At 40.2% G+C, this 18079-nt stretch overlaps 1 protein-coding gene across 7 annotated transcripts in view; it reads left to right on the plus strand.

Moving 5' to 3' along the window:
* The first annotated feature begins 5333 nt into the window (after positions 1-5333).
* The window catches only part of YLPM1 (YLP motif containing 1), a 90490-nt gene continuing 77744 nt past the window's right edge, over positions 5334-18079 (plus strand). For all 7 annotated transcript variants that reach the window (XM_072622585.1, XM_072622583.1, XM_072622581.1 and 4 more), the window contains exon 1: positions 5334-6200. In XM_072622585.1, the coding sequence (XP_072478686.1) occupies positions 5334-6200 (867 nt within the window). The remainder of the gene's footprint in view (positions 6201-18079) is intronic.

The raw sequence follows: 18079 nt of genomic DNA on the forward strand, positions 1-18079 counted from the left end.
TGAGACAAAGGGAGAGAAAAGGGAACTGATGATGAATGGTCTCAGTTTTCTTTTTTTTAATTATCAAATTAGTTTTTCTTTTTCAATTATCAAGCATTTTTTTACCCTTCCATCTTCCTCTCTGAAACTAGAAAAACAAAAAAGCTTTTAACAAATATGCATAGTTGAGCAAAACAAAATCGCATGCTATGTCCAAAAATATATGTTTCATTATGCATCTTGAGTTCATGACTTCTATGTCAGGAGGTGGATAGCATGCCTTATCCTCTCATGGTTGATGACTGGAATGATCAGAGTTCTTAAGTCTTTAGAAGTTTTTTGTCTTCAAAATGTTATTACTGTTGTATAATTTGTTGTCCTGTTCTGCTCATCTTATTCAGCATCAGTTCATACAAATCTTCCCAGTTTTCTCTAAAATTTTCCCCTTTAAAATTTTTTATGACACAATAATATTCCATTAGGAGGCAGCTAAATGGCTCAGTGGATAGAGTACTGGACCTGGAGTCAAGAAGATCTGAGTTCAAATCCAGCCTTAGATACTTACTAGCTGCATGACCCTGGGTAAGTCACATAACTCTGTTTGCCTTGGTTACCTCAGCTATAAAATAAGCTGGAGAAGGAAATGGTAAACTACTTCATTATCTTTACTAAGAGAACAAGACAGAATAGAGCAAACAAAATCAATAGAGGAACAAGATAATTAAAGTAATTCACAGTAATTTGCTGTGATAGGGTAAGGGTCTGAGATATATAAAGTGGAAGATAATGCAGAATTGAATTGGTTAACTATAGGGTTAAGATTGGGAAGAAAGGAAATTGAAGTCAGAGCAGAGCAGGGTTAAGGAAGTACTGATAAGTGGAGGTATCGGAAGTTGTTGTGAGGGCTAAGAGTACATTTAAAAGGAGTCCTAGAGAGAGATGGAAAAACAAGAGGTTGTGGTCAAATAGAGGAACATCAGAGATTTTTCTTTTCTTTTGTTTTTGTTTTTATCAAGGAAGTGGAATACTTGCGGGTAAGGGTGAAACACAGGGTGAGACCCTATGTGTGGCTAATATGTAGCAGAGGAATAGATAGCCATTTTCTCTGGCTGGATCCCATGCCTGGAATGCTCTTCTTCTTCAATTCCAAATACTGACCTCCTTAGCTTCCTTTAAGTCCCAGTTAAAATTCCATGTCCTATAGGAAGCTTGCCAACCTTTTCCTATTTATCCTGTATATTGTTCCCTTTGTATGCATGTTGACTGTAATCTCCTTGAGATTAGACTGCCTTTTGTCTCTTTTTGTATACCCAGTACTTAGCAGAATGCCTGGTATATAGATATGTTGAATAAATGTTTATTGATTGATTGAGAGTGAGGAATTGGAAGGTTAGGATATTTGAGGAATCATTACCTAGAATATTGAAGTTTCCAATCTATTATCAAGGCAAGAGTTTGGGTTGGGGGAGAGGAAGACTATGAGCTGAATTTCTTGAGAAAGTATGGAGACCTGAATGTGGTGGTGGTGGATACCTGTTTTCCCAGCTACAAGAGGAGGCTGGGGCTAGTAGATCTCTTGAACTCTGGGGTTCTGAGCTACAGTAGAGTTAAAACCTATTGGTTGCTCAAACCATGACCAGCACCAGTATGGTGTCCCCAGGATTGAAGGGCCACCAGGCTGTCTAAGGAGAGGCAAGTTGATCCAGGTCAGAAATGGAGTAGGTTGTCATACAAATTTAGAGTGGAGTTTGGGTGAATAGCATGTAGCAACACTAACATGTGCTAAAACAGTTTGATGACACTCATATCCAAGTACAACATAGGAGGTTATGGATAGATGTACAGCAATTCAGTTAGTGATAGCAAGTGGCCTCCTGACTTAAAAATTAAAATAATTTTAAAAATTTAGAAACTAAAAGAATTTAAAAAGATCAGCACACTACCAGTCCATGGATTGTAGACAGAGAACAATCACAGCCAGATGGGTCTTACAGGGTAGTAGTATGCAGGATGGTGGCTCAGATCAACAGTTGGATATGAACTCCAGTTGAAGAGACAGAATCATTAGGGATTCAGTGGTTTATATAGGGTTTTTAGACAAAGGAACTGACATGACAGGCATTACCTCACTGGTGAAGTGATAGGGTTAGAGAATATGAGCCAATAATAAAAGTGAGGTTTCTAAAGATTGACCAGGAAGGCCTACTCAGGATGAGGAAGGCATCAGTAAGCTTGTGGGGAGTACTGATTACTAGCAGAATCATGCTAGCTCCTGTATTTCCAGTTTTGGCCAAATAGAGAGAATCAAGTCTCAGGAAAAAAAAAAAGGAAGGAAGGAAGGAAGAAGAAAGAAGAAGAAAGATGATCTGGGGATGGGTAGACATGCCACCATGATCTGTATCAAGTGATAAATTTAAATAGAATGAATTTTAAAGGAGGGGGAGGCTATTGAGGGATGGCAGTAAAGGGAGTGTCTGGAAGTGTCCCTGAGGAGTAAAGGTCCCCTCTAGGACCAGTGTGGTTGGAGTAGGGGGAGAATATGAATGAACCTACCACCAATGGTGGAGAGAACGTCAGGGATGAACGGTCATCTGGAGGAAGCCAGATTTCAGTGAGAGCAAGTATATGGACGGAGCGTGAAAGAAAGAGATCCAGATTGAAAAGTAAATTTGTTCCTTTTTGGAAAAGGACCTTCCAGAAGGTGTAGGGGAAAGGATGAGCAGACTTGGAATGGAACACAAGTTGAGGGTAAGATAAAGGAATGAGATTATTTACTTAGGGAGCCAAGAGGAGTAGCTAGGTGATGGAGTGCATAGAGTGCTGGGACTAGAGTCAGGAAGACTCTACCTGAGTTTAAATAGTCACAAACTTAACTCATCTGCAAAATGAGCTGGAGTATCTTTGCCAAGAAAACCCCAAACAGGGTCATGAAGAGCTAGACACAACTGAACAACAATAACAACAGATAGCCAAGGGAGAATAATGGGTGGTTGGAGTTTGCTAGCCATAAGGGTAGTGGTGGATGACATTTGAAACGTAATAGTCATAATCTCCACAGGATAGTATTTTAGAACAAAAGGTCAAAGGTACTGGGCCTTGGTATCTCCATCTGTTCCTGTGGATTAGAATGAATGAATCTATTCCCTTTTCTACAACCATACAGTCCTCATCCTAGTTTAAGTTCTCATTACCCCTAGCCTGGACTATTTTAATAGTCTTCAAAGTAGTGTCTTTGTTTCAGTCTCTACCATCTCTGGAAATAGATTGTTCTATGTAAGAAATAGCAGGTACATCTTCAGACATATCAAATTGGATGTCCATTGGACATCTTAAATTCAACATGTCCAAAATTGAACTCATCTTTCCCTGAAAACCCTCCCTACCTCCTACCTTCCCTATTACTACAAAGGGTAATACCATCTTCTCAGTCCCTCAGGGAAGGTAAGAGGTAGGTAATGGCAATGGGATATGAACCCCTAAAAGGAAAACATTATGTCTTTGAAAGCAACCCAGTTCCTGAATTTTCCCATACATTTCCGTAGACCAGATCACTGGTGCCTCTGCCCAAGGCATCTGGCCCACCTTGATTACTTAATTAGCTTACTTGCCACTCTTTCATCCCAGCCAGATCTTCTCACAATCTTTCTGTATGAAAATATGTCACGTCCTCATCAAATGCACAGATTCCTTAAGAATCCCAAATCCTAAACACACATGCTCCTCTGGTAACTCATTTCCTTAGAGAGATGGTCTGTGATAGTTACTTTCAAGTCACCAAGTCTTGATTGGTCTTGGTTAACCAAGTCTTGGTTACCTGGCGTATTCTCATCCTTGTGCTAACACTGAGGGAAATAAGAAAACACATTCCTTGCCCTCAGATTACAGTTTGGTTGCTAAAATGAGAATAACACACATATGTGGAACATAGAAGTGTGAAAAGTATAGAAGCAAATGATAGGTGGTATGGTTCATGCCATAAGTGCAATAGGACGAATTCAGAGAAGAAAAGAGCGTGTGACTTCACATTGCCAAAGAAAATTTCTGGAAGGTGGTGGAATATTCACAGGTCCTTTATAGACAGGGAGGATTTAGATGAAGGGCGTAGAAGTATTCCAGGTCAAGGAATCAGTACAAATACAGAAAGGTAAGAATGAGCAAGGCATGAGAAGGAATGAAAGGATTTAGAGCTGGAAAGAACTTTGGAGTATTTGTTCTTTAGTCCAATTGCCTCATTTACTTCACAGTTGAAGAAAGAGAGGATTGTAAAGAATTCAATTCAATCTGGGGGTGGGTGGGGCTCTTTAGGGCAGCTGTAGGAAATAAGATGGGAAAGAGGTCATCAAATAAAGGAATATAAATTGTAGAGAAGATGCTGCTGAATCTGTGCATCTTCTTTCAAAAAAATTCTTTTCTTAAAAATTCTTTTTTAAAAAAAATTATAACCTTGACAAGGACCAAGAAACAGAAAGGAGGTTGTCCATAGCACTGTGACACATACCTTAATTTTTAAAGCCTACATTTATCCTAGCATGGTCGCGTCCACACTGCCCTGCAAACGTCCTGAGCAGAGGTGGCTCCTGCAGCAGGGTGCCCCTTCTCAGAATGCAGAGTAAAAGCACACAGGAGATCAATCATATTGAAATGGCTGTCAACTCCTTTTGTTTTGAGGCCCCGGGTCTGCTGCAGAACCTCAGGAGCCGTTCCCCTTCGGCTTCCATTTACCTATCCGTTAAAAAAGGGGATGGCCCGCTCTACAAGACGGGCCTTCTTTCGGTTCCGAACTTCTCCTTCTAATTTCCCTAGACGGGTTGTGGGGGATCAGGCTGAAAGGCAGCTTGAGTCTGAGGGTCCAGAGGCCAAGGAATGGCTGCACAGGGCTTCCGGGGGCATTTGGGCCTCAGCTTCCTCCTCTGTAAAACGGGAGGAGCAGATCAGAGGATGGCCAAGGTGCCTTCCAACTCTGGACCTCTGATCTGGCGACACCGTCCACCTCTTCCAGGGTGGCACGCGGCTCGAAATAGTCTGGGATTCTACGGCAACGTTCCTCAGCCCGAGACAATTTTCGGGCCTGAAGGAAGATGGCAACCGAGAGTCAACACGCGCCTGGGCCGCTCTACCTTGCCTTTGTTCTCCTCTCGATGGTTACTGCGCAAGCGCCCTGGGATAGACCCCGCCCCTGCCTTCGCCTCTGCAGTCGCGGGCGAAGGCGTTCGGCGCCTGCGCACTTGCGCGCTCCGTTTACACGCTCCGGGGCCTGGAGACGCCGCGAGTTCCGGCTGTCGCGGCGGCTGCAGATCTCCGGGTCGGTTGCGACGAGTAACGGCGCTGGGGATCGCTCTGCCCCTTCCTCCGACATGTACCCGACTTGGGGCCGGTATGGCGGCGCCAGCCATTACCCGCCGCCCCCGGTGCCTCCGCCGCCCCCGCCCGTGGGGCTGCCCGAGGCCTCCCCGGGGCCCGGCGGCTACTCGAGCGCGGCGGCGCCGGCGGCCCCTGCCTCCTCGGGCTTCCTGAGCTTCCGCGAGCAGCACTTGGCGCAGCTCCAGCAGCTGCAGCAGATGCACCAGAAGCAGATGCAGTGCGTCCTCCAGCCCCATCACCTCCCCCCGCCCCCCTTGCCGCCCCCTCCGGTCATGCCCGGCGGGGGCTACGGGGACTGGCAGCCGCCGCCGCCGCCGATGCCCCCGCCGCCGGGGCCGGTGCTAAGCTACCAGAAGCAGCAGCAGTACAAGCATCAGATGCTCCAGCAGCAGCACCGAGACGGGCCCCCCGGCCCAGTGCCCATGGAGCTGGATTCACCTCCTGAGTCTCCCCCGGTGCCCCCCGGTTCCTACATCCCCCCATCCCAAACCTACATGCCTCCCGGTCAGCCCCCGCCCTCCTATTTCCCCCAGTCCTCATCCCAGTCCTACCTGCCACCAGCTCAACCCTCCCCTTCCCAGTCCCCCCCCCAGTCCTACATGGCCCCTTCCCAGTCCTCCTCTTCCTACTCCAGCTCCTCTCAGTCTTACTTGCCCCATTCCCAGGCTTATTTGGCCCAGTCCCAGTCATCTCCTTCCCACTCCTCTCAGTCCCATTCCAAATCACAGCTGGCTCCACCACAGCCCAGCCCTTCTGGTACCAGCACATCTGCCCAGCAAGAGCCGTTGGAGAGTGGTGTCAAGAATGCAAGTGCCGAGCAGCCAGCCCCGCAACCAGATCCTTCCACCATGACCCCACAGGTAAGCATTGACGTTGGACCGAGGGTTTGCTAGTTGGGGAATTTTCAGATTCACTTACCAAGTATTCACATACTTCCTTAATGGAGTATGTATATTTTGGAACCTGGAGGGGTCATTTGTGATTAGTAGGATTCACTTTACTAGAAATAAATCCAGAGGGTTATTTATGAAGGTATAAAAGGTCTAAACCAAGCATACAGACCAAGGAAATAATCAAGGTTGCACAGCCTCTTTCCTGCTTAAGAGAGTGATGTTTATAGTTTATAAAACAGAGTAAACGTTTAAAGAGGTTTTTAGATGCTCAGGATTAGTGAAATGAGTAAAATTTTACATCTCAGTAAAATTTCAAATTTAGCTCTTTAAAAAGCTTCTAGCCTCAAGATTTTTGCTAAATGTGATAAATGGCTTTTCCATAATAATTCAACTCAAAATTTCCATTGAAAAGATAAAGAAAACTAGTTTGATTGTGTTATACTCTGAATATATTAGTATTTGCCTGGTTTTTAACTATTTTTTATTAATTTTGAAACTCATTTGTAGCTAAACAATTTAAGTTCCTAACTAGGGTTTTTTTCACTGCCCAGTTCTAACTGGTTTTGCAGCATAAGGATTGTCTTGTCAAATGGTATAAGTGGTAACTGTTTTGTATTTAAGAGCTCCTTCCCATGAGGCGCTTGCTTTGAAGTTAGATAACTTCATTTTACATTTGACCTTTTTGAGGAATCAGTGGCTCAGAAAATTAGTTATAAATTCATACATCTTTTACTCTGCAACAATAGATGAACTCCATCTTGTTGACCATCAGTAATTCAGTTGAATTCAACAAACATTAAGCACAAGGTAGGTACTTTTCTAGACTAGGGAGACAAAAAGTCTGCCCTTAAGGAGGCATATATTTTACTGTGGTTAGAATTGGAAGAGTACAGCCTATGAACAGATAAGTTAATACAAGGTAATTTGAAGAGAGAGAAAATGTTAATGATTGGGAGTGGAGGGGTGATGTTGAGGATATGAAAAGGTTTTGTGGATGAGATAGCGCTTGAGCTGGACCTCAAAGAAAGATAGGATTTTGAAAGGCAGAAGTGAAAGGGAAAGGTTTCCAAATATAGGCCACAGCTTGTGTGACTACATGAAGACAGGAGATAGAATAATTCTAATTTGACTGGAATGTATAATGTATAAAGTGGAATAAAATGAACTAAGTATAGGTTGGTGCTAATGGAGTTGTATTTTATCTAATAGGCAATAAGGAACTGCGGCTTTGTGAGAGAAAGATTGGTGATGGGGAGAAACTGGAGACAGTAATAGTTGTGGCCAGAGGAGATGGGGCCTTGAGCTAGGGTGGTAGCAATGAAGAAGAAGGCAAAAGAAGGAACAGAACTTAGCAAGATTGGCTGGGGAAGAGGTGGTGTTGGGTGAGAAAAGAGAAGAGTCAGAGATAACTCTAGCATTATCCTGAGTAATTGGAAAATTGGTGGTATTGTCCATGGAAATAGGGAAATTTGGAAGAAGAGCAGGCTTAAGAAGGAATATAATGAGTTTAGGTGTGATCAGATTTAATTTGAGACATTGACAGAAGTGGAGGTGGAGGTGTCCAGGACCAGTTGGAAATGTGGTTCTAGACTTCCTGAGAGTCTGTATAGAGATGATAATTAACCTATGGGAGTTGATAAGATAACAGAAGGGGAGGGAGTTAAAAAAGAAAAAAGAGTCTATGATCAACCTTGGGAGACATCTGTGAATAGGGGTTCAGAGATTTGTGATTATTCAGCAAGGTTTATAACAGGTTTAGAAAGGAGGGGAGGAGGGATTACACCTTCATTAAGTGCCTACTATGTTCCAAGCTTTTGATAAGTGTTTTGTAAGTATTATCTCATTAAGAAGAAGGAAGAGTGTAAAAACACTGGATTTGGGTTGTGGTTTTGATATTTACTACCTGTGTAATCCAGGAGTGTATGGATTGTTTAAAGAGACTAGCACCTCTGGTATGAGAACTTGCTGAGCTCTTTTCAGGGCTGCTCATCTGCCTGGCACTCAGCTCTCACCTGTGGTTCCAAGAAACTGTAACATGCACAATGACCACACCCCAGGAAATCATCTCAGCAGATGGGCAGAACCAGGTTGAGGGTAACTGATAGGCTTCAAACCTGTGGGTGAGTTAGAGGGATATCTCCAAGCCTGTGAAGACTTCCCCTGGCAGAATGGGAGGATGAGAACAGTTTGTTCCAATGACCATGAATGTAGCTGAATCATGCATTGTGGAGTGCTTGGGGCTTGATCAAACGTTGAAGATGATAAGATCATCCACTACATTCTGGGCCATCGCCAGTCTTCTTGACTTTTATCTTACCACTAGACTTTGATGACTTGGAAGAGAGAATAAAGTCTACACTTTTGTGCAGCACTGCCTCATCTAAATCCAATACACGAGCAAGTCAAGACATCACCTGTGATGTCATTGGTCTTGTTTGAAAATGAAGGACAAACAATAACAACCCAGGGCAAGTCACTTTACCTCCTCTTGTGCTTCCAGTTCCTCATCCATAAAATGAGGGGATTGGACTCTTTATCTCCAACATCTTTTGCAATTGTATATTTATGATCTTATGAATCATTTATGGAAACTAGAGGAGGAAAGAACATTCAGGGAGGAAGTGCCGGTTGGTAGTGTCAAATGCAGCAGAGTACTTCAAAGGAAGAAGACTGAGAAATGCCATTGAATTTGGTAGTTGAGATCATTATTAACTTTTGAGAGAGCTTATTTCAATATAGTGGAGAATTCCAAAGCCAGAGACTGAGAAGTAAAGTGGACTTATTGAATATAGATAGCTCTTTGTAGGATTTGGCAGTAAGTGAATGGAGGAAGGATATAGGACAATAAGGTGAATGGAAGGTATGGGCAAGTTAAGACTTTAATAAGGATGAATTAAGCTTGAGAGTGTTTTTAGGCATTGGGGAATGAAGGAATGATTTGTGATAAGGGAGGGAATGATCAATCAGGGAACTTTCTTAGAGGGGATGAAATCAAGGATATGAAAAGAGGGGTTAGTATTGGCAAGGAGAAAAGAAGTGGTCTTGGGGCTTGAGGAAAGGGACAAGATTCAGAAATCACTGTAAGGATAAAATGATTCAAGGAAGAGTAAAAGGATTGGCCTATAATTGCAAGGAGTTTAGTAATATTAGATAATTGTGTTAATTTGTATTGGACTCAGTTATTATGGTTGTTTGACTACTTCTCTAGCAGTAACAACAGCCCAGGAAGTATGAGTAGAAAAGGCAAATGGTAGTGGTGGTGGTGGTGGTGGTGGTGGTGGTGGCCGTAGTGATGGTGGTGGCTAGAGCAACAAGTGGGAGTGGCAGTGGCAGCGGCAGCGGCAGTGGCAGCGGCGGTAGCGGCAATAATAGTGGAGCGACTTGGGGTTGAGGATGGGCAGGTGTGAATGGTGGAAGAACAGAAGAGCAAGGGATTCAGGGGTGGAGGATAATATATAGTTTAACTTGTTCAAGTTTAACTTGTGATGGCAAGAAAGTAAGCCTAGCGTAAGGATGAGAAGGGAGAAAGTAGGGAGATGGTGTTGGGACTAAAAGTAGAGATAAGGATGAAGAATAAATTTAGTGAGAAGTAAAACAGTGGGAGAGATGAATGGGAAGAGAAGAGAACATTGGAAGCTTATACCGTGAAGTGATGGTACTCCTGGGTATAACTGAGGTAAAGGAGGTAGGTCATTGGAATTGAAGAATGATGAATTGGGGGGACCAGGATATCTAAAGGGATGTTATCCACATTAGTATGGATATCACAGTCCTCAAGTACAAGGACAAAGGTTGAGGTCAAAGGAAAGAATAAGCACAAGTACTGAACTTCTTTTAGGAGGGAACTTGGTACAGGAGAAAGAACACTTGATTCAAGCCAGAGGACCTGGGTTTAAATCCTGCTTCTGATGCTTACCCAACTATATGAGGTTGGGGAAGTTATTTAACAACTTCCTGGGCTTCAGTTTCCTCATTTGTAAAATGAAAGGGTCAGACCAGAGAATCTCTGAGGTCTTTTCCACCTCTAGAGCTATGGTCCTATATTCCTATCATCCTTGAAAAAGGAGGTGGCTGCTCAGAGGCTTGTAGGTAATAGCAAGAAATAACCAGACAAGTTGATATCATTGTTACTATTCTTTGTAGGATGACTGAATCATTGTTACCATTCTTTGAAAACTGGTACTTTTGTCTGAGTTAAAATCAGTAGATGATATCTGTTCATGAGATTTCCAGATTGGCTCATACTACCTAGCTTCTCTTATAAGGTCTAGTTAGTAAACTCTGAACCAATCTTTATTTTAACATGACATAGACATTTATTTTAACAAGACATAGACAAGTACAAATGCTTGTTTGTTGAATTACCAACCAGGAATACAACTAATTCACATTTCTTCATCATCTGTTCTTTGCCCTGCTCTTCTAAGGATGAAAACAGGAATAACCAAACACAGCTACAACACAGAATATTCATAAAAATATCACTAGCGTTTTCTTTGTCAGCATCCCAGAAAAACTGAGTAGTTGTATTCACTTCATCTCCTTGTTCTCTGATTGCTATTTTTACCACTATTTTATATCAATCAGATCCTGTATTTTAAAATTTATTTTTAATATTATGATAAAACGTTTGTGAGGGTAGATGTCATCTGGCTCTTCCTGGTCAGTTGTCATTGTGGATATATATTTTCACTGTAGCGGGGTAAAAACCTCTCTTGGAAGATAAGCCATCAGATGTAGATATTCTCAGATCCCACATGACTCTTAGCATTTTGCTCATAATATATATGAAAGCCACAGCAGAGTAATTGGACATTGCTTCACTGAGCTTGGGCTCTTCAGAAAGACCCAGGAACCCAAAGTCTCACATGATTCGTTCTTGAAACATTACTAGCTCTTTTGATCACTTTTTGTGATCAAAATCTTTTTGATTACAAATATTTTGATTACTTTTCTAAATGTTAATTAATAATTTCTTTAGTTCCTTCTAGAATCTTCCCAGGAATTGAATTTGTACTTATTGGTCTGTAGCTTACAGACCATTCTTTTATTTTGAATATCAGGGCATTTGTAAGTTTCCAGTTGTGATGGTACATCTCCCATTCTTGATCTTTCTTGGTTCAGCAATTGCTTCCTCTAGTTTTTTTGTTTCTTGAGCATGTAAATAATCTGAGCTAGATGACTAAGCCAGGTTGGTGATCTTTTCCTATCCCCATATATATCTTGGATATCACCCTCTTCTCTCTCCTGCCCTTAGCCATTTTTGTTCTGTCGTTTAAAACTCTATAAACTAAGAATCAAACAACTCTGCCTTCTCTGTCAGATATGATCCTGAGCACCTTGAGCAGCGGTCTTCTTTATCTTTACTGGCTGTGTAGCTCGTTAAGCTATTCCTTGGCTCTCCTGACCCTGTGCTTACAATACTATGCCTTGATTTTACATATCCTCTCTTGTACTTATTTTGTTCTTTTGTACATTATCTTTAAAAGATCTCAGATGTTGGAGTTCTGTCCACTTTGATCACTTGAGACAACTTCCCCTTTTTTTACAGGAAATTTTTCCTTATATATATTTAGAATTTTGTTCTCAAGAATTTTTCATCCTTTTTATGCTGTTTCACTATGGAATTTTAGCCCCTGGAATCTTTCATATCAGTCCTCTGAATCCTTTTAAATCTACTCCTAAAATTCTGGGGTATGTATTGGACTATCTCCAACTTTCCTCTCCTCTTTTTCTTAAACTTTATGAAGGAATAGTATTTTTCTCCTATGGTTTCCATAATTTCCCCTCCAACAACAAGGTCCTTTGCCATATTGACTGTCAGTTTCAGGATAAAATTTCCCTTTCATTTGAGTAAAATTGTCACTAAGGTAAGTCAAAAAGATAATAACTGTATTACTTTTGGCAAACAGAAAATTCCAGTAGATACTGGTATCATTACAATTCCCCATGTTTCTATACATATTCTCTTTCCTGAACTTTTCTATTTCCTCTTTTTGTTAACTCCATTAGAATGTGAGATCCTTGCCTTTTAATATAGGAGACAGAATGTCTGTAATCCCTAATGTCTCTATCCCTAAAAATTAGGGATAATTTTTTGTATCCTTGGCACATTGTACAGTGCTTGGCACATACTAAGCACTCAGTGCTTGTTGACTTAATGACTTCTTTTAGATGTTTCACACATATCAAAGGTTGAAAGGAAAGATGATTGACTTTCTCTTGTTGTTGAGTCATTTTAGTTGTGTCTAATTTTTCGTGACCCCATTTGGGGTTTTCTTAGCAGAGATACTGGAGTGGTTTGCCATTTCCTTCTCCAGCTCATTTTACAGATGAGGAAACTAAGGCAAACAGGGTTAAGTGACTTGCCCAGGGTCACACAGCTATATGTGAACTCAAGTCTAACTAATTCCTGGCTCAGCACTCTATCCACTACGTCACTTCGCTGCCCTAGCATTCTATTAGTTGAGGAGAAGATAGTACTGGAGGTAAATGAAGAATTTACTTAATACCAAATCTTACCTTGAGGATCAAACATAAAATCCACTGGCTTCTAAAGCCTTTCATAAGCCAGACTCTCCTACCTTTCTGGTCTTCTTATACTTTTGCCCCTCTAGGTATTCTGAGATCCAGTGACACTGACCTTCTTACTGTTCCTCCCACAAAACATTCCATCTCCCAGCTCCATGAATTATCTCTGGCTGTCCTCCATGCCTAGAATGTTCTCCCTCTTCGCTTCCCTGACTTTCTTCAAGTCTCAGCTAAAATTACCTCTACAAAAGGCTATCCCAGCCTTCATTATGCACCCCTGCTAAGATGACTTCCAGTTTACCTTGTGTATGTCTTACAAGGTTCTTACATTGTTGTTTGAATATTGTCTCCCCCATTAGAACGTGAGCTTTTTGAGGGCTTAGCACAGTGCCTGGCACCTGGGAAGTGCTTAATAAATGCTTGTTGACTGACTTAAGCAGAAACTCTATCAACTTATGTTCATTACTTGAGCAAAATGAGAGTGAATTTTTCAATAGATATCAATAAACATGAGAAGCAATATGACATAGTGGACAGAGAGGAAAGCTTTGGTCCTGGATGTGTGATTCTAGGTTAGTATTTAATCTTTCAGTACTTGCAGGTTATTTTCCTTAGACTTTCAGTATGTAGTAGTTGTCCATGTCCATAGGTGGAAGAAGCTTTCTTACTGGGAGTTATGTATACCAGTTCAATCACAGATAGGACAAAAGCAAATCCAGGGTAGGTGTGTAATGCAGTTCTCATGAATTAACCATACACAATTTTACCTTTCCAGTGCTTTAGCTTTGTAAATTGAACACTAAAACATGCTACTTAAGAAATTGTGATTGGCATATTTCCTCATGGAAAAATCTGTTATAGGCAGATTGAGCAGGGGGTATAGTTTGGTAGAGTGGGAAAGAACACTGAATTTGTACTCAAAAGGATTTGAATTCTGACTTTGTTGTTACAACTTTTTTGGTCTTGGGCAAATCATTTAACCTCCTAGGGCCATGATTTCATCATCTATAAGTTTGAGGGAGTTATACCAGTTTATTTCAAAGGTTTCTTTCAGCTTTCAATTGTGTGATCTTAGGATAAGGAAAAGAATCAAGAAAGAGTAGCACTTTAGGTATTAGGTCAAGATTATTGGGGAAGTATTTCTGTTTAGAATCCCCGCATTGGTATCATTCCAACTACAAGTTCCCCTATGGTTCTCCTGGCATAGTTCACCTGAAAGACTACTTAGAACTAACCCACTAGAATTCCAGTGTCTTCTGAACATATAATGAAAGTTTGCTTATGGTCATTCCAAATCAGAGTGTGCAGTTATAGCCTGGCCATTTCTATGCACTTGAAATTTCCTTCCTCTTATAAGGAGCAACTAAGTTGTAATTTTGAATAAAAGTTTTTTGCCAGATGTGATTTTTTAAATTAATTCTGATTACCAAAAGACTTTCCTCTTTATTGTATTATAAACATTTTTTTAACTAGTCATTGCAATACATGGCAAGTAACCTTTGTAAATATTTACAGTTATACATTTTGGATTTTGTAGTTCATGAATTTTGGTGCAGTTTATACTTATGGTCTTAAAGTTGTTATTTATCAATTAACCTAATTCAGATAGAATCTCTGTATGGATTAAATTTAAGAATAGAAGTAAAAATATAAATTAAAATTTTTTATTTCTTTGTTCTTTGTTTTGGAATATTTAGAAATTGAGAATTTAATAAATGGTTATATGGACTTATAATAAATTTATGTTATGTCAGTGACAATCTTCTGCATTGTTGCACACTAACAACCACTGGACCTGATTTACAGCTGAAACCTGTATATATTGTCCTGCCCTATCAGGATGTAAATTCTTTGAAAATAGTGAATGTCTTGCTTTTCTTTTTGTATCACCAACCCTTAGTACAGGACCTTGCCCATAGGAATTGATTAATAAATGCTTTTTCACTCATTCCTGGAGGAGGCAGCTTATACTAAGTACTTACTTTTTAAAACAAAATATAAACTATCCATTTTTTGGTCTTGAAACATCTTATAGTGTTTTTCATATAGGGTTGTATAGTAATACCTAGCAGTAATAGAGTGCTTTAAGGTTTGCAAAACACTTTATAAATATTAGTTCATTTTGTCCTCATAACCACTCTGGGAGAGCTAAGTATATATTTATTAACTCATTTTACAGAGGAGGAAACTGAGGCAGACCACTATTAAATGATTTGCCTAGAGTCACACAGCTAATAATTGTTCAAGCCTGGATTTGAACTCAGGTCTACCTGACTGCAAGTCCATTACTCTCCACACAATAAATGCTTAGTGATTGTTTTCTAATAAATTTGTAGTTTGGTTTTATGGGGAAACAATTGGGGGGAGGTAGTTAGGGATGATGAAGTCATATTTTTATCAAATAAGCCATGTATACTTCTTAATGCTTACTCAGATTACACGTGTGTGTGTGTCCATTCACATTTTTCTGGATTTTTTTTTTTTTTTTTACATCACTATATTTTTTTTTATTATCCCTCTCCCTTCTCCTCAGCCTCCCAGAGGACCATTCCATATTATAAGTGGCATTTTCAAAAGACAAAACAGAAAAAGAAGAGGGAAAAAAAATCAGCATATCTAATTGAAAAAGTCTAAAAATATGTGCAATATATGCTTCTGGACCTTCCACCTTTGAAAAGTGGTGGCGTTATCTTACAGCACTTTGGAGTCATGTTTATTCTTTACAATTTTGCAGCACTTTATTTTTGGTAGCTCTTTTCATTTCTATTGTTGTAGTCATTTTATCTGTTATTTTCTTGGCTCTGCTTCATTCTCCAACAGTTTATGTAGATCTTTCCTTGCTTCTAAGAATTTGTCATATTCATCATTTCTAACAACACAGTAATATTCCATTATGTTCGTGTACCCACAATTCATTTAGCCATCCTCCATTCAGTGGGCATCTACTTTGTTTTCAGCTCTTTGCTATCACAAAAAATGGTGCTAAAAATATTTTGGTGTGTATGGGCACTGTCTTCTTATCAGTGGCCTTTTTGAGGTATTATCCTGACAAGCAAATCTTTGGGTCAAAGAGTAGGACATTTTAGCCACTTTATTTACATAATTCCATATCGCTTTACAAAATGAATTGTACAGATTCATAGCTGCACCAGTAATGCACTAGTGCGACTATCTTCCCAAAGTCTCATTGCCAATTGCCGTCTTTTATCATCTTTGCTATTTTTGCAAGATCTGAGGTAAACTCAAGGTTTTGATTTATCTGATTACTGATTCAAGTTTTATTTTTAATTGTGATCCATGGGTTATCACTTTAAGTTATGACTTTCTTATAAATAAACTAAGATTTCATGTGGGGTAGAACTGGTCCAGTGTATAGGACACTGAATAGGAATTCAGACCTGGCTCTTATTCCTATGATTTTGAATAATTTTAAGTGCACTTAGTAGTGCACAGTTTTTAAAAATTCAAATTATGTGATTCTGACAAAAATAGAAATAGTATTCTAACTTATCTCTGAAGACATTTTTTGAAGGGTAGTATCATTTTATCATTTGCTTATTGACTTCCAACCATGTGTTAACATTCCTGTCATTGAATTGGATGATTCCTATCCAGTGAGTTAAACAAATAGTGAATTCACAAAATAGTGAATCAGCAAGTATTGAGAGCTCAGCAAGGTTCATAATCTTAGATCTATGTCCTTCTCAGACCTGTAGCCATTAATCTATAAGGAATAGGCTGCATCTTAAGTATCTTTCAGTGCTGATCTTGGAATTGTAGGTTTATCTTATTTTCAACTTCTGCCAGTATTTGAAGAGTTTGTTGTTGTTTTTTTGAGTTACTGGATAAGGCTGTTTTCTTTCTCTTTCAAAAAACATAACATTTCATTGAAGGCTTTGTCTTTATATCCTAGTCATTTCAACACCCTCCTTCAGAGACCCTCCCTTGAAACAGACAAACAGTTAAGCAAAAACATCTCATCCAATGACTACATCTACATGTTCTTTTTGGATAATTGTTTGAAGTATTAGAAGAAAGTCAAAGGTGTGTTATAGGGAACATTGTTTGAATGTTTAGTCAACATTATGAATTTTATGCTTGCTTATTTGTAAGTGTATTGAAGTGTTTTTTCCACAGAAGGTCAGGTTGAAAACTTTTTGTTTACTAAAGTCCTCTTCTGATGCCTTACTCTGGCTTGGTGATGACCAAGGACTCCTGAAAGCTATGGCAGCTGAGGGCAGGCTGTACTAGCCCAGCTGGAAAGTCTTCTGGTATTTGTGCCCAGTGGTGGCTACTTGGTGATTGTCAAAGGAACATCCTAGTGAAGTTTGAAGTGGCTCCACCAGCAGGTTGTGTTCATTGTGATAAACTTTTTGGCTATGTGAAAGGTTGAAAACTGTTCACTTGAGTTTCTGTTTTCATCTATAGAGGGAGTACATATAATAATGAAATCACAGATTCTTAAAATTTTGAAGTAAGGTATGGACAAAACTTCAAGATGGAGGCACATAGGATGGTGTGCTATTTTTGTTTCAGATCAACAAGTATTTATCAAGCATCATCTGTTTTCGAAGCAGTGTGTTTGCTTCTGGGGCTGAAAGACCAAAAAACAGTGGCTCCTGACTGCAAGAGGCTTACATTATTCTGAGGAGGTGCAGTGCTTACACAGAGAAGTAAATCCAAGGCAATTTAAGGAGGGAGAGAGTAAACACTAGAAACTAGAGGCATCAGGGTTAGCTTCACTGAGGATGAAATTTGAGAGTTGAGCCTTGAAGGAAGAAAAGGATTCTGAGAGGAAGGGTGATAGTTGCACAAATGCCAGAGATCGGATTCAGGAAAATAGCTGGTATTCCAATATGGCAAGAATACAGGTTTTATACAGGAGAGCAATGTTAAGTAAAGCTGGAGAGGTAGGTAGGAGCTACATTGCAGAGGGCCTCAGTTGATGGATTGAGGAGTTTGTATTTTATGTTAGAAGCAGTAAATAGGGAGCCTTTGAAGCCTCTGAGCATCAGAATGAACTATAGAAAGATTCAGGAATGTAGTGAGGAGAGGTGATTTATATACCACGCAGGCTCTTTGTGTTCAATACTACATTTGGCACCAGTGGAGGTGGGAGGTTGTGGAGGGGAGGATGAGGGTACAGGCATAAGTAACTTATATTTTAATTGGGAAAATATGATTAACAGGCCTGACACAGTTACAGAGCAGTAAAGAAAGGAGAGATCGCGGGAAACTGGGATACTTGAGAGGCTTCATAAAGGAAATGAGATTGATTGGGCTCTTTGAGTAGAAGATGACGAGATAAATGTGCA

The sequence above is a fragment of the Notamacropus eugenii genome, chromosome 7 (assembly GCF_028372415.1).
Source record: "Notamacropus eugenii isolate mMacEug1 chromosome 7, mMacEug1.pri_v2, whole genome shotgun sequence".
Lineage (NCBI taxonomy): Eukaryota > Metazoa > Chordata > Mammalia > Diprotodontia > Macropodidae > Notamacropus > Notamacropus eugenii.